Source organism: Magnolia sinica, chromosome 4 (assembly GCF_029962835.1).
Source record: "Magnolia sinica isolate HGM2019 chromosome 4, MsV1, whole genome shotgun sequence".
Classification (NCBI taxonomy): domain Eukaryota; kingdom Viridiplantae; phylum Streptophyta; class Magnoliopsida; order Magnoliales; family Magnoliaceae; genus Magnolia; species Magnolia sinica.
Window position 1 is genome coordinate 16,308,689 of NC_080576.1, and position 18,201 is coordinate 16,326,889.

Genomic DNA, 18,201 nt, shown 5'->3' on the forward strand with positions numbered 1-18,201 from the left:
TCTTAGGCCCCTGTAAAATACTCCCATATCAAGAATAAATAAATGCCACTCTCCTCTGTTCTAGTGTGGCATGTCCCAGATTAAAGCCGTTCATCAATGGGTCCAGTATGCAGTGGTCCAAAAATCAGGCTGATCCTGTCATCGGGAGCAAGCACGAATGAAGGGAATATTTAGTTAAAACGGTCCACATTTACTGTATGCATGTGGCCCATAACCACAATAGCAGCTTGCTTATTTTGGGTCCTAATTTGGGCCAGGGTCCCATTTGAGTCTCACATGTTTAGTAAGGTAAAGGATCCTGGCCCACTGGATTAGAAATAAGCAATGGTGAAGCTCTTGACAACCATATATAAATGGGCCATGACTTGACCCTTCTTCTAATACTAAAACATATCAAAATTGGGCAAGGATTGTAGGCCCCCTAACTCACGCAATATTTTCGGCAGGGACCCATGCAATTGGAAGGTAGGACCTACCTACCACGTCAGCCAATGTGGACATCTCACCATTGTCCGGTAGTAAACGAAGAAAGACCTGAAAATTGAGGCCGGTTTGTAAAAACAAGCTTTATCCTAGGACTACGTGTGTGAGGCCCAACGATATGTGGGAATGACATCCACTCCGTCTATTATGTGTAGCTCCTCATGTGTTCTTTTGAGCCTAAAAGTGGGGTCGATCCAAAATTTTATATATATGGGAAAAAGTTCTATACGGTCGAGCCATACCATCTAAAATCATGTAAAGACATGCCATGAGCTCATGGGAACTCCCCATGAGCTCGACCGTATAGGATCTTTTATATATATAGCCAAACAAGGAAAGGGTAGACGGCTGAAAAAAGAAGTTGACCAAGGGTCCAGATTCAATGCTTAATTTAGAAGCTAGCATTATTCTATTTGTCCAAAAAGTCAAATCCTTAATAGGCTGTGATGAATGGCCCACATGTGCTGAAATTATCACAATTCATTGCTCCTTTCAGCGCGATTGAATAGGTTGCCACAATGAGTCAAAACCGCATGTAATATAATATCTATTACATTCGTAGCTGGACATAATATCTATATATAAGAATGTTCAATATATATATATATATATATATATATATATATATATATATATATATATATATATATATATATATATAATATCTATATATAAGAATGTTCAATATGATATCTAGAGCATGTAAAGCATTTAGAATAATTAACAAGTTTAAAGAAAGAATTACACAAACTAAAATTAACATTTATAACTAAATCCACTAGAAGATGATATAAGTAAACTAAGCATAAGTACTAGATTAAGTAAATTAACAAATCAAATGAACTAAACCTAATTATCATAATGGAGGAAAGCTTGAAGGGTGAATTATCACCTTTCAAAAGAGGTTCCCTCGAAATAAGCGAAATTTAAGTATGGAAATATGAAAAGAAATGAATTTCTACATTTAATATCAAAATTAAATATTAATTATCCTAATTTGAGTCATGTAGCATTTCAAAGGGAGGAATTGAGGTCCACTCACCTCAAGATGCAAACGACTTGATTGATACGCACCTGGCACAAACTAGGCCAAATAATTTGTAATCGGATGAAGCATAATTATGACAAATCTATCCCTACATTTACCAATTAAATGAGCATTTAATAACCCTAGATTATCCATGAATTTGACTCTAATAAACATCCAAATTACAACTACATTAGAATGTTTTGAAGGTTGACTAACCTTAGTTTGATTAACTTAGCGTGATTGGGTCCCCACTCAATCATGACTCAATCTCGAGCATGGTCGTGACTTGGTGCGAGTTTGGACTTGTCACAGTAGAAACTGTTGTTGTAATAATCTAATTAAACTTATTAAACATATTGAGAAAGATTTGGACTAGGTTATATTCAACTCTGCACAAAGAGTGATCCACTAAGTCAACAACTCGGTGAATCGGTAGTGAAATCGACTGCATTAACTAGATAACTCAAATTTTGTTCCAAAAATTTTAAAAATTTGCAGAAAAAACAATGACTAGATAACCCGGGCTCATCCACTGGATAGAGGCACTTGCACCCAGCTCAGACTTGATTCTCAGACTCGGTGAAACTCACTGAGTCAACCCAACAATGAGTCAAAACCGCACAGTTATTTCAAATCAGCGAGGCAGCGAGAATGGCGAGATGATTGGATAAAACTCCAACTGCTTCCTACTCTCTCTCGATTCAACTATAAGGAGCTAACTTACGTGGTTTCCAAGAGGTTTGAGCGTAAGAAAAGGACATCGATTACAATTGATACATCAGATGTATCTCCTGATAGGGTTTTCCTTCTCAGTTCAGGGGAGAGATAATGCAGCGGGTTAAAAATTCGGAGTATTTCACCGTGCTGCTCGACCGGTCAAGTGGGCTGCTCAACTGATCGTGGGTGGTGCTCGACCGGTCAAGTGGGGCTCGACTCAAAGTCCAACAACCATTTGATGATTTTTCTCTGAGGTGCTCGACTAGTCGAGGGAGGTGCTCAATCGGTCGAGTGGGCCGCGCGACCGGTCGAGGACTCGTCTCGAATAGTCGAGGTTACGCAGATTCGTTCTGCGATTTTGTGCGGATTGCGAAATTTTGAGGCCCTTTCGCAAGGGGTGGGAAAAGGGAGTTTCCTAAACTATAAATAAGGATGCCTAGGGCTTTTATAAGCAATGCAAGAGGGTTTCCTAAAGCTTTGCAAGGGTTTTTCAAAGGGTTTAGAGCTATCAAAGGTGAGAGAGAGAGAGAGAAGAAAGAAAGGAAGCTTGTGGAAGAGAGTCGACGTCGCAGCGCTTTTACGTCCTCGTGATCGGTGAGATCTCTCCATTTTCTTTTTAAATTCTCTTATTATTTATCCACTCCTGCATGAGTGAAGAAGGTTTGATCCAAGAGATGTTTGCTTGTGATCAGTTGTAACGTTCTACTTCATAGTGGATTGTTGATCTGGACGAGGTCCCGTGGTTTTTACCTCTTTGAGGGTTTTCCACGTAAAATCTCTTGTTCATATGGTTTATACTTTGATTGTTTTCATTGCTTTATTATTCCATAATTCTGGTGTTTTGGGAGGCTAGATCCTAAGGTTTTGTGCAAGTCCCCCAACATCTCCTAAGTTGGTTTGCTGGGATTGAACGACGATCAAAAGGGATAACTAATGAATGTATTAGATCTAGAATTGATGGTCAGGTGAAGATCTTCAGTTGCGATAGCTTACTAAGGAAGAGAAGGTAGCCATTAATGGCATATTGTCGCCCGTAGGGTATTCCTTCGAAGAAACTCTTCTAGACAGTGCTGATCAATTACAGGAAGCTTGAGTAGCATTAATTTCGAAGGTCCGGGGTTAAAAACTCGACGGTTCATGAGTTTGAAACTCTTGGTTCAATTCTGGAAAAATCGGGAGTAAGCGACAACGACACCATTTCTCTTCTTACAACTAGGGTTTTTAGGGCTTTCTTGGATCAAAAATCATATTTTGGATGGTCTAGATTGATTAAAAACTAGTGTTTCCTATTTTCAAATGCAAGAAGAGAAAGAATAGGATAACTTTTATATTTTTATACAATCGAGTCAATTCATGTGAGTTGTTATGAACGACTGTGATTGCAAGTTTTAAGATAGTCTAAATGGATTAGATTTGTCAAGGACCTCTCCCACGGATTCATCCAGCTATGAGAGAGTGTAGATGCTGGAGGGTGGATTTTTTGAGAGAATGGGAGATCTACTCTCTTATTTTCACTGGTTGCTTCACTGGAGGGCTTTTGTGAAGGGGGTAAAATGATATAATATTTAACCAGAGTCACCACTAACCAATTATTATAATTCTATATTCGGTTAAACCCCATAGAAATGCTTAAGATTGAGGACCCCAAGATCCTTAACTCTATGATGACTTGTGAGTTTACATTCCAGAGATTCCAAGCAAGGGACCACAGTTATAAAAAGGGAAGGTGTTAAGTACCTACTTTGCCCATACGGACATACGGTCTTTACTTCATAAAATCTGACTAATTTATGAAGAATAAGGTAATTCTCGCGTGCAGAAAATGTAATACGATGCAATGATAGTGATGATTGACTTATCCGGATTTTTTATGGGCAGGATCCGACTATGTCAAGAGGCCGCAGAGCATATGTTCGAGACTATCAAGTACAGGGTGCAAGTATGTATGTATGGATGCTTATGATAAAATGACAGCCAACTAGTAAGGTTTTTGGTGGACTAGCTATGATTATATCGGCAGGTCTTAGAGGATACGTCCGCTAGTCAGACAAGAAAATGATAGAACGCAATGTGTATGCTAAAATGATGGTTAACTGACTAAGGTTTCTGATGAGCAAGATTTGATTATATCGACAAGCCACAAAGCCTACGCCCACCAGTTAGATGTGTGAAAACGATGAAAATGTACTATGATGCTGATATATATATAAGGAGCAGGAGGGTTGAGAAAGGAATGAATGTTGCACAATGATAATGCGTCGATTCTATAAAATTGATAAAGGCTTGAATGACTGAATGAACGGTAGTGTTGTAAGGCTAGATTGAGTGACTCAAATAATTTGAACTCAGGTGGCTTAGGAGGCTTGAACTCTGGCTAGGCTAGGTTAGACTAGGGCTGGGCTCTCTCTCTCTCTCTCACACACACACACACACACACACACACACACACATACTTTCCTTAGTGGAAGGAATAGTTAAATGGTTAAGGGACCTCTTGGTGAGAAGGGATGCTTGGGTGTGTTTGGGTTTTCCGAATCTATTGGATGATTGAAATGAGAAAGGGAGAGAACTATTTATAGTCTCCCAACTCAGTTTTATGGTAATTCCTAGTGATCTTAGAGATAAAAAGTAGTTGAAGGGTTAGGATTTGAGATTGTCACATGACATCATTTCATGGGTTGGATGATATGGTAAAATAGTAATTTTGTGTAAGAAAATGGTCATCGAAGTAAATGCACTTCAACCGCACACTTAATGTTTGAAAAAAAATAGTTCTTGAGGGACACAACCCTAAAGAGGGAAAGTACCATGTGACCAATGACAGCCTGGCTACTGCTGATCCTCATTTAGACTCTCTACTTTGATTGAACCAGCTCAATTGCAAGCCCATGTCCATCCATGTTGTGGTCCATTTGATGAATGGTTTAGATATTGTATAAGGTGTGCAAAAATACATTTACGAAAATAATTATTCTAAAGAAAATAATTATAAGGTGTGCTAAAATACATCGGTTTAGTTCCATGGTTCGGTTCCACGGTTCGGTTCTACGGATCGGATCCACGGTTTGGTTCTACGGATCGGTTCACGGTTCGGTTCGGTTCTATGAAAATGGGCATCGAAGTAAATGCACTTCAACCACACACTTAATGTTTGAAAAAAAGAGAGTTCCACATGCTTGAGGGACACAACCCTAAAGAGGGAAAGTATCATGTGACCAACGACAGCCTGGCTACCGCCAATCATCACTTAGACTCTCTACTTTGATTGAAAGTATCTTTCAAACATGTAGAGGCCTTGCTGTGAAAGTTGTTGCTTTGAGGTTTCAGACATTTCTCCAATCAGGCTTGGTTTTGGGCTTAAGTAAGTGAGTTGACTAAGTTATGGGGTTGGGTAGGCTGACCGGGTGAGTTGATTTAATGAGTTGACCGAGTGAGTTAACTTGACGAGTTGACTCGAGGCTTCAGGGTTTTGGATTCATAGGGTTCAAGGTTAGGCTGACCATGTTGACTGGGTTGCATGGCTCAATTTAGAGTTTAGGACTCAGGTTCTTAGGGTTTAAGCTTATAGAGTTAGGGTTTAAGATTGTGGTTCGATTGTCCATCCATCCGTTCAAACTCAATCAGCTTATCAGCCTGGGATAGAGTGTTTACAGAGAGAGAATGAAATCTTTACATTTCAAGCTCGTTCATGCGCACAAGAGAAGGTTTTCGTGTTCGCTTTCGCCGCACGCATGTGCACATTCACCTATGCATATTTCAAACCCTTGATCGACTATAAGGGATCTACAATCCAAATGGTTCCGATCGTTTGTAGGTGGCCCACCCGGGTCATGGTTTCGACCGATCATTCGAATCGTAAAAGGTGGGAGGAGAAGACAATTTCGTGTCTTTTAGTTGGGTCAGCGGGTCAAACCCGCATGCATGGGACTGGTGCACAGCGGCAGAGCACATGCTGCGCACACAAAGCTTAAAGTGGGGTCCATAGTGAAGTGTGATCAAATCCACATTGACCACTTGTTCTAACAAATCATGATAGGACATGGTCAAAAATTGATGTAGTTCCAAAACCCAGGTGGGCCACATGCTTTGAAAATAATCAAGAAAATGCCCAGGGTCCTTACTCTTGCTCCGGTGGTAGACTCTCGAGAATTTCAACACTCGGTCAAGGGTTCGAGTACCCATGGGTGCTGAAATTCCACTATGGCATGGGCGTGTAGGGGTCCCTGTGAGTGTGTAAAAATTTTTTTTAAAAAAAATCTGAAAATTACCCATTATTGAAATCTTAAGGAAATGGGTAGGTTGGATTGTTTTTACACCACTGATTAGTGTTCCTAGGATATCTTAGAGATGTCTAAATGGAAATGATCTACCTGTTCCGAAATTAAATGGTTGTATTGATGTGAATTTTAAGTAGGTACAATGTGGATCTAATTTCACGGTGAATCTCGTGGTCCCGCAACTGGTAATGACCGCTTACTATAATGTAAGGGAATGCCTTCCAAAGTTTCATCATGTTTGGGAATTCAGAAACGCATCTTCTAAGGTTCAATGTTAATTTCTTGATGATATAATAGTCCATCTTAAAAATTAATAATTAGATGGCTTGATCTCCGAATGAATATTACTCCCAACCATCAAATTTAAGTACAAATGAAGGTGGACATTTTAATAAGCTGGATCTATATTTATACTAAGTTAGGCTTTCATAGTATCACCCGAGTACCAAAAATTATTACAGGTCCCGCAGCGATACTATTTTTTCTTCTAGCCATCCATTTGTTTTGTACAATATTGTAGCCTACCTGCGGACTGATACAGCCTAATCTTTTTTAAGCTAGAATATGTAAGTGTGACCCACCTGATTAAAAGATCTGATCTCATACGTGGGTCCCTTAAAGGCACGTGTGCTTTGGTGTGGATGAGCAGGGGGTCTCTACATGCGCGTGGCCAGCAAAGTTCGTGTATTCCCAATGAGCAGAAACTGTTCCTTTTAAGGAAATGCTCATATCACACATGAGGCTCCCAAAAGCTGATACAAAACCCAATTAAAGGAACTTAGGCTTTTACAAATTGCACTTGAAGTAGAAACATGAAAGGTCCATCCACATGAGCCATTTTGCCTTTGGACAATCACCCCATGTGTTTTCTTTCCTGGGGTCTCAATTCATACTCTGCCAGACTTTGATGGTTCATACACATCCACATAAATTGTACACGTGGCATACAGTAACTAGTATTAAGCCGTACGAATTATCGTACCTTATGTAGATGGGACATCATCCCAAGATCGGATTTGTTATAACAGATCCTAAGTCTCTGATTAATGGAAATTTGTTTATTGAATTTGTACCATTGAGTAGTATTCATCTCATCCGTCCATTTTAAATGTCCTCCGATCGGCTTGATAGGATATCGAGTTGGTTTAAATTTTAGCTTTACCATCCATCAGAGGTTTGGCCGACATCTGGATGGTTTAGTTTGATTTGATTCTATGCCATGTGTGCAATTTCTTATTACCTGCGTACCAACTATCACACTCTTCCAGAGTATCAAAGTTCCTCTCTTTCATTCCCAAACATCATCAGGGCCCACCTCCCATCTATGACCTTATCTTTTTTTACAGTGTGAGAATGAATGCGGTAAGATTGGGAGCATCCATCTCGTAATATGTTTTTATTTCACCAGGAAATGCATATTTCATAGGGAGATAAAAGGACTCTATAGATAGGGATGTAATATCCACCTTTTGTCAACATGGACGCTTTATCTACGTCTTTAATTTTATCAGAGGCTGAGTCTGGTTCGTCGCGTATGGATGGTTCACAGTTCGGTCCCACTCTTCATGGACCGTTCACCGTTTTGTCCCGCCCCACTGTAATTTTTTTGTATGGATGGTGAATCCGGACCATCCATTTGGTGGGTCCTGTCGTGGATGGAGTATGGTAGGAATAAAGCACCGAAATCATGCTCCAAGCTTTAGATTCTTATCCTTTGAATGACCAGTGGTCCATAGAGTCTTTAAATGGGATAGAAATCTTAATCGGTATGACCTTTTTTTACAGTGGGCTATCCACAGAGGGGCCCATCAGGTGGACGGTCTGGATCAACCTACCCGCTGTGGAATGTCGACTAACCGTGTTGGTTCATTACGCAAGGAACAGGAATGGCGCAAGATTAAACAGTCCCAGGGAGTTATATGATACTCTGGTAGCGTATTTGGCTTCCTACACAGGCGCTCAGAAATCGTACACATGACATACATTAACAAAAATTAAACCAACTAAATGTGTAACAACTGTTGCTAAGTCACACTCCCAAAATTAGATTTGCTGAGAAATCCTAAACTTTGATTCGTGGCCACTTGTTTGTGGAAATAGGAATCATTGGATATTTTTCATTTTAACCGTCCATTAAATTTCCACCAATCTGATAGTCATATAATCAAATAAGAGTAATTAATGGTCCATGATACATCTAAATTCGGACCAATAATTTGGACAGTTTAATTTGAATTATTTAATGCCATGTGAGGTAAAATTCCAAGTGCGTGAGCACAATCTGCCAGAAAAAAAGAATTCTCTCAAAAATTCAATGTATATGCTGTTAACTACCCCGAGGGTATCAGCTGCTAGAGGTGTGGGCCATGGGCCCACACCTTCTATTGGCGACTCCCAGTCATCACAGCCGTCTGATGGCGGTCATATGGTAGGGAAAAACATGCAAGCAGATGGTATAACGTTTGGTGCACCAAATACCTGAAGTCTCATGACATTTCGTGATTGATTTAATATTTTGTGAAATGTGGTGCAAGCAAATGTATCCATAACTTTAAAAAAATAAATGGGTCCTTACTCTTGCTCGGCAGGTAAAAAAAAAAAAACTTAAAAAAATAATAATAAAATAAAATAAAAAATTCTTTTACATCACAATAATCTCTAACAGGACTCACTCAAAACCCAGTTCAGTTGAGTTGAGTTGACCCAAGAACTCAGGTAAGTTTTTTGAAAATTTAGATCAGTTTTGAGTTTTATTGAGTTTTGTTGAGTTGTGCTAAGTTGATTTTTTCTCAAGTTTTGATCCGATCATATGACCAGATGAAGTTTTTCTCGAGTCTTGTTGAAATCTAGTTGAGTCAAGTCAACTCAGGTGAGTTAGATTTAGTTTTTTGAGTTTTTAAACTATGATCTCTAATGTTAGTTTTAAAAGATTTTCATTAGAATCTCTATAATTTGTTTTCACCTGCGCCGCTCATTTATAATACAGGCTGTGAATTTGAAATTTTCAATAATATACTACTTAACCGCTAAGGAACGGTTACTCCTTTTTTTTTACTTTTCTTTTTCAAAGATTTTTTTACTCCACTCATACAAAATCACAACAACCATTTGATGCAAGATTAATTTCCTAGTTGGGAACAATGATCTGTTAGCGACGGGTGGACGCATACGTCGTTTGATAGTAACTTACCCTATGGTGCATGATTCCTTTCAAAAAGGAATGGTAAATATGTAGACAAACCAGCTCTTGTGACATCATATAACTTTCCAAGTCAATGCGATGAGCTCAATTGCATGTTGGATGGATCCATTCATAATTCTACTTGATTTGGGTAAATTCCGGTCACTTTTAGTGTGTTAGAAAGACAGAAATCTGGCGAGGTTTTCGCACTAATGACATGGGTTTTCAAGCCATTCTTTTTCATTATTCAGTTCCTAATGTTTGTCTCAATCTCTAGTTAGATCTTTATTTTGATAAATAAACATTTATGTCACATGTATCGTTTATTTGTTGCTTTTGAATATGCAATTGATAATGACAGTTAGATAAGTAATGACGAGATTGGAGATTGTAATTGAAATGGTTGTCTTGCATGCATATGCATTATGTACTTCTTTTCTTTTTATGGATTTCTTTAATGAGATCAGAGGAATTTTGGGTACTGATTTATCATAATGTAAATAATCCTTGATGGGTCAGTGCATACAAGTGGGACCCATCAATCTGTGATCTAGAGAGTTGATTTGATGGCGGGTTGTCTCCAATGGTAGGCCTTATCCCTAATTCCCGCCTGACTCATAGCTCAGGTGGGCCACACCAAAGGAACAATGGGGGACATTAGGTAAAAAAATAATTTAAAAAAAAGAAAAGAAAAAGGAGGGGGCACCTACCAACGAAACTTACAGATAGAAGTAGGGTCCACTGAATTGTATGTGTCATCCAACCCCTTCATCAGGTTAGCTCCACCCGGATGAAGGGACACACCCATTCAGGCATGCCACAGCAAGTGAATATATAAGTTTTAGGGGTGATTGAACATTGCTGCCCGTGGTGTGTCTCACCTGACTTATGGATCTTCGTGATTCTTGGGATGTACGGTGAAACTGAGGAGACACACTGGATGCACCATTTGGATTCCACACTGTATACATACATACATACATACATACATGATCATTCATGCATTGTGTGCATGTGAGCACCTTTGCACACTAATTATAAGCTGAAATTTCAAATGATCCATGTGATGTGACACGCTACGAAACTGGAGATCAATTTTCACCTTAATCCAAAACTCTAGTGAGCCATAGCGAAGAGAAGCAAATCAAGGGAGGAAATTGATTTTTTTTTTTTGCCATGGCCCGCCAAAGTTTTAGATTATGATAAAGGTTGGGTCCATGGGTTTCATAGGGTACTTCATATTATGAACCATTCAGATTTTGAGCTCACATCATATGTGATAAGTTCTTAAAAAGATTTCATGGGAGCTAGTGAGAATTAGAGGTGTACATGAACCGAGCTAGCTCGGTTAGCTCGCTCAACTTGACTCGAAAATGCTTGATTCAACTCGGTTCAAAGATGAGTTTGAGCTGAGTCAAGCTGATTTTTTTAGCTTGAAAATGAGTTCGAGCTGGCCCCAGCTCGACTCGACTCGGATCGAACCTAACTCGAATCGAACTTGGATCGAACCGGTTCAGTGACTTGATTACTTTGATATTGATGTTGCTCACCAAGTGTTTGATGAAATGACTCAAAGAAGTGTGGCTGGTGGTAAAGAAGGTATTTATATGAAACCAACACTCTTTTTTTTTTCTTGATTTTTATGTTGCTTAGAAGGTGTTTGATAAAATACCTTTAAAATCATTGTTGTTGTCTCAAATACAATGAGATTTTGAAGGTGCAGTTCAAGTGTTTGTAAAAATGCTGCGGTAATAACCCATTTTTTTGTGGGAACCAGCACACCGTCCGCTTGTGTGTGGCCCACCTGAGGTTTGAGTCAACCTTATTTTTTACCTTATATCCTCTCATGGCCAGGCTAAGATGATGGACGGAGTAGATTTATATCATCGTTAGTGGGACCTACCATATCTAAAAAAATAAAATAATAAAATAAAAATGAAAATTTTATCTTCCGCACGTCTCCGCCGCCTAACCCACCTTCTCCATTCTTCCTTCTTTTTCGTACGGTAATGGGCATCGAACCCTCCCACGAAACGAAACTACCCACATTCCCCATTCTTCCGCGTCGTTCCTTACATCCATTAAAAATGAAGGAAAAATATAAACAAAGATTCAATCATATCGAAATGGAGAGAGAAAACCTGGTAGATCAAGAGAGAGAGAGAAATTAAAGCGGGGCCGGATCATCGGACTTTTAAGGTAGGTGATCTTATCTTGAGGTTTATCATTTTCAATTAATTATTATACTTATTTAATCTAAAATTTTGATAGGAATATTATTGTTAGTTGATTATTATGTAGGTAATCTTACTCATTTATGAATTTCTATTTTACATATTTATGATATTTAATATTGAAATAATATATATATATATATATATATATATATATATATATAAAATAAATTTATAGAATAAAATAAACAATTTATCTAAGTTTATATTTTAATTTAGAAATTCTATATATATAAAAATATTTGTTAATATTAAAATTAAAAAAAGTTATTCCTAAAATTTAAAATTTATTTATATAAAGGTAAATTATTAAAAATAGAATATGTTCAATTAAGTTATGAATTTTTTAGTTAGATGTAATATAGTATATGTAAATAGATTTTATTCTTTTATATCAGAATTGTTGAATTTAACTAAGAATTATTTTTAGAAAAAAATAGAATTAATAACTTAAATTAATTTGTAAATTTTAAGCCTTGTTTAATATATGTATTTAATTTCATAAGTAATAATTAATTTAATTAAATTAATCTAGATCGAGTGAAATTTCAAATATTAAAATGATTTATTAATTTAATTTAAAGTAAAGTGGTTTTAATTAAATTGCTAACAAGAAGTTAAATTAAAATTTTATTTTTTTTTAGAGTTTGAGAATTAATATTAATTATACTAATTGGGAATTAAAAACTATTATTATTATTATTATTATTATTGTAAGAATTAAATTAATGTAAATCTAAATTTAATGTGACTTTTGAAGGCTTTAAAAATAATTAATTATAATTCAAAATTTTAGTTATTTAATAAGTATTATGAACTTTGACTTGTATGATTCTTAAATTAATTAAGTTAAAATTTAATATGATATTAATTCAAACTTCTAATTATTATTCTAATTTAAACTCTAGTTTAAGTTATAGAAATAAAATAATAATAGTAATAATAATAATTTAAATATAAGGTACAACTAAACTTTTATAAATTAATAAATAAGAATTTAAATTTCGAATAAAATAAATTATTTACATTGCAAATAAGTAAATAAATTCAAAATTCAAAATTTGAGACAAAATTGGTATTTCAGCATTTTCAGGAGTTCTTGTAAATTTTCCAGCACTATTACAGAAATCAACTTATATTTTAACAAATTTCAGAAACTAAATTTTAATAATATCGAATTTATGCACCTCGTTTAGAACCTGCATTATAATGTATAAATTTAATTTATTAAATTATTATTTATTTATTTTTGTTGATTTTAGAATTGTTCATGTTATTCATGCTTCTCTATTGATTATTTAAATTGTGAGAAAAAATATAAAGTTGTATCAGTAAGTAGGGCGATTGTGTTCCTTGGGTGAGAGACCCTAAAGCTATCAAGTAGGGCAATCGTGTCCCTTCGGTGAAAAATCTTAGAACCCATTGGATCCTTTAAAGTCTCTTTTATGTATGACGTATAAGTACAATTGTGTGCACGGATATACGTCAGAGGTACAATTAAAGCAGTAGTCTGACCAGCTAACGCATAAATTAGTCCATCACCATGAGGTACCAGTACGTGGGCATTAATGCAACTTGACCATCCACTTAGGTACGGTGTTGTAAGAAATGATATAAATGTTATGAGTATTCATGGAAAAATATCACATGCATCGCATTTTCACAATTCTTTTGCTTAAATTCATTATCAGTAATCTATTTTCCTCCATTGTTATAAAATTTTAATTTTATTTGAACATGTTAAATTTTGAGGAAGAAATGACCCTACTGGGCTGTTATGCTCACCCTACTATAAAAAAATGCACAGGTGCAGAGCTGGAATACTACGAGCAGGCGGGCCTCTATTATTAGTTTTATTTTCTAGAAAATTAGGTTTAGTTTTAATTCAATTCAGTTTTTTGTTATTTAGGTTTAATTTATATTCAAATTTCGATGTTGAAAGGAAAAACTATTAAGAGAGTTGAATTTAGTAAACATTTCAGCTGTATTTTCTTTTAGATGATGTTGAATATTTATTGAATTTGATTAAATCAACTGGATTATAATAAATGTCATTATATTATAACTCACGAACCTTGGGATTTGGGCCCCGAAGACCTTATTCAGGTACTCGAATTTTGGGGCGTGACAACTGCAATGGCGAACTCGGCTCGAACTGGCCCGAGCTGCTGACCGAATCGAGCTAAGCTGGCCAATCAAGCTTGAGGACTGAGCTGAGCTGAGTTCTAGCTAAGGTCAACTAGTGGTCGAGCAAAGCCGAGCTGAGGCCAGCTCGACTTGGTTGGACTCCATGTACACCCCTAGTGAGAATATATATATATATATATATATATATATATATATATATATATATATATATATATATATATATATATATATATATATATATATATATATATATATAAGAGGGGAGTGGGGGAGATGATGCCAAGATGAATGAGGATGATTTCTAGATCGGGATATAGGATCTTGTCAAGAGCCAATCAAAATCCACACACACCCAAAGGAAAAGGAGCCCTACATTGATGGGAAAACATGGAAATGCATCACATCTCTCGTGGGAGTCCTCGAGAACATGTGCAGTGGAAACACGGCCCTTGAAATTGATTGCATGCAATCGTCACCATTCAAGTATTAGAATGAGAAAAACTAGGGATGTGTAAAAGCCTGCAACCCTTCACGAGGTTCACAGCTGGACCCTTGATCCTTGTGGGCCCTACCTATCCTCCCTCATCTCTTAGCCTTTTATATTTGAGACACCATGCCCGATACAATAAACAAATAAAAGATGACATCATCCTAGTCATTGTGCTTCTCTCCTCATTTTTTTTTTGGGCGGCTAGATGATCCCCAGCATAACATACACCAAACTCGGTGTATACACTTTCAATACTATCCACTTAATGCAGGTGCCCATTGATCTAAGCCGTCGAAATTACCAGTCATCATCTTAGATATTTCATAGGCTAAAAATTAGGCTCTTCGGATGCTCCCAACCATCCGATCAACAGTCTGATTTTGAATGGTTATCAGAAGTTGTGACCACAGTCCACAATTAAGTCCATTGGTCCAACGCCGAGGATTATCAGTTTACTAACTCATTGGATATGCTTATAGACCCTAGGGGTTTGGATCAATGTGCTTGTGGCCCAGTTGGACTATTGGGATGGTCTATACACCGAAATTTAGTGTACGTAAAATACATTTCTACCTTCTCTCATATGTCATCAGATCTCCAAAGTACCAGAGTAATAATAGGTTTCCTTTCACCCCCCAACCTATCCATCTATATATATATATATATATATATATATATATATATATATATATATATATATATATATATATGAATGCTCACTTATGTACTAGTTCTCACTACCCACGGGAACTCTTGAGAACTTTTTTGGAAATCATCACACATGATGTGAGCTCAAAATTTGAATAATTCATGTGATACAGCTACGAATGGAACCCCAAGGCTCTACTTTTACCCTTACCTAAAACTTTAGAGGGCCATGGCAAAAGAGAGACAAATCAAGGGAGTAAATTGTTTCCTTTTTTCGTGGCTCACCAAAGTTTTGGATTAGAGTAGAAGTCAGGTCTTGAAGGTTTAATGGAGCGTTGAGTCACATTGACTGTTTAGATTTTGGGCCGTGTCATGTGTGATGAGTTCAGAAAAAGTTCTCACGAGTTCTCATTAAAACAGGTGCGCATGTGAGCATTCCTCTCTCTCTCTCTCTCTCTCTCTCTCTCTCTCTCTCTCTCTATATATATATATATATATATATATATATATATAAAGGATTCATGTGATGCGGCACCTCAAGAAACAACTCTTAGGGCCCAATTTTCTCTCATTTGGATTAATTAATTAATTAATCTTATATATATACAGGTGTATTGAAGTTCCATTCCAAGATGTAATGAAATATGACAAGACTTTTATAAAACTTTTTAGTGTACAAAACCCACATGCCCATTTATTTATGGAGACCAGCACAAGTAGCACTTTGGGCATGAGCATGGGAAATCAATTCCTCCTTGATAATCTTCCCTACGAATTACCTTACTCTACAGAAGATCCTCTACAACCCCATCAAACACCTTTTCCCCATGTTCCCATTTCTACTCTCCAAACACCCCATGTCTCATCTTCAACTGTCCAAACACTCCATATACAATCTTCTTATCATGTCCACAACTCTACTCTCCAAACACTCCATGCATCCAATTCAATTTTCACCATTGGAAACCCCAGAGAAAGACGAGCAGAGGAAGAAGAAGAAGAAGAAGAAAAAGAAAAAGAAGAAGAAGAAGAAGAAGAAGGGCTGGGCCCCATGAAGGAGATGATGTACAAGATCGCCGCGATGCAGCCGGTAGATATCGACCCAGCCACAATCCAAAAGCCCAAGCGACGGAACGTCCGGATAAGTCACGACCCCCAGAGCGTCGCAGCACGCCACAGACGTGAACGGATAAGCGAACGGATACGAATCCTCCAGCGCCTCGTTCCAGGTGGAACGAAGATGGACACAGCATCGATGCTCGACGAGGCGATCCGCTACGTTAAATTCCTGAAGAGGCAAGTTCAAGAGCTGCAATGCAACCAACACCCACCACCCATCGGTCCGGTTGGACACTTGTCGGCCTGTGATTGGCCCCTCAGACCCATCCCTCCGGTCCCCTCCTCCATAAGACCACCTGGGGATCTAGCGTTCAGCTTCAATGGTGACGATGGCACGTGCGGTGGCAACCACATGCTTTAAGAAATGAGGTACTTAATTAGTTATTAGTGATTGGTAATTAGATGTTTTAAGTGAATATGATGTGTGTGTGTCTGTGTATTGGATTAATAAGAGGGGTTGTATGGAGAAGGAAGTGTACATATGTGACGTATAGAGAAATGTACTTGTGACCAAGGTGGTTACGATTTCGTTGACAAAGTGGCCCTCGAATCATGATAACCGTTACCTTGTGTTACGTATATACAGATGTTAGGATGTGAATATTTTATTATATTTGAGGTTGAGTATGATCCATCGTGTTGGTTGAGGATCCGCGTACGTCACCCATTAACTGACATGCTGTAGGTGGGAGGATGGATCCAGACCGTCTGTTTGGTTGATATTTATTGTAGATGGTATGCTGTTGAAAATCGAGCTAATTGGTTGATACCAGGCTTTAGTTTATTTCCTTTTTCTTTTGACCGTTCATTTGAAGGCGGCCTTCCATATTCACATGGTATTTTGGTTGCTGTGGCTTTCATTCATGGGCTGGCCTTCAGTTATGTGTATATTTCCAATTTTCCATGCGAGGTTTGCTAGAATATATCCGTATTTGGGATGGAATACAGTATGACTTAGCCTTTAGATCTGGGGTCATTTTCCAATGATCAAGACCGTTTATACCATGGATCTACCTTGGATGGTGGAAATAAAACAGTAGTATCTTTTAAATTGGAGTATTTCAAATCTTTGAGCATTTAACATATGGATGGCTTTCATGAACTTTGAATAATCAAGGCTCCTCATCTAAACATTTGGGTTTTTGAAAAAGGTCCAATTGTAATGGCTAAATCTTGATGTATGCTGTTATAATATATTAGATGTATTGAAGCAAACCTCCATGTATGCTACTATTAAAAGTTAAAATAATTTTTAATAAGTACTTTTTCATACCCTTGCAAATCCACACCATGAAACTATTTCCACTGTTCGAAGGTTAGATATTGTTCCTGTGAATCCATGGATCACCAGTTCAAATTGTTGATATCATGTGGACAATAAAAAAATTCAGTGGGTGTCATTTCCATTAATGGTTTTAATGGCCAAATATTTAATGGCGAAGATTTAAGAAAAAGGATGGATAGAATTGTTTAATCGGTGAGATTTTTGAAAGATAAGCCATCCATGATAAGGCCCAGTAGATGAATGAACACATCTCAGTCCGGTAGTGAATGAGGTAGATCAAGTCCATCCATCACATTATCACATGGGCAACACGACACTAGATCTAAATGACTTGACTGCCATCAAGCGTCCCTTCTAATACATACAATTGGGGCCAATAGCGAAATGATCTAGACGGTTGATTTGATGGACCCTATCATGGATAGAACATCTGCGAAAAAATCTCTCAAATTGAATGTTGCTAACCCTTATAAGAAGGGTGCAAATAGAAAGTCAAGACAAAACATTGCCTAGAATCTTGCTCAATATTTTCGTGATTCCCATAATATCAACGGTCTAGATTAACAACATATTGATGCGGGTGCTGGTA

The 18,201-nt window shown here is 37.3% G+C and overlaps 1 protein-coding gene across 1 annotated transcript; it reads left to right on the plus strand.

Moving 5' to 3' along the window:
* The first annotated feature begins 15,928 nt into the window (after nt 1-15,928).
* LOC131244383 (transcription factor HEC3-like) lies at nt 15,929-17,369 on the plus strand. The gene has a single exon (XM_058243999.1). It carries the CDS (start codon nt 15,939-15,941, stop codon nt 16,686-16,688), a length of 750 nt encoding a protein of 249 aa, XP_058099982.1. The 5' UTR covers nt 15,929-15,938; the 3' UTR covers nt 16,689-17,369.
* The last annotated feature ends 832 nt before the right edge of the window (nt 17,370-18,201 follow it).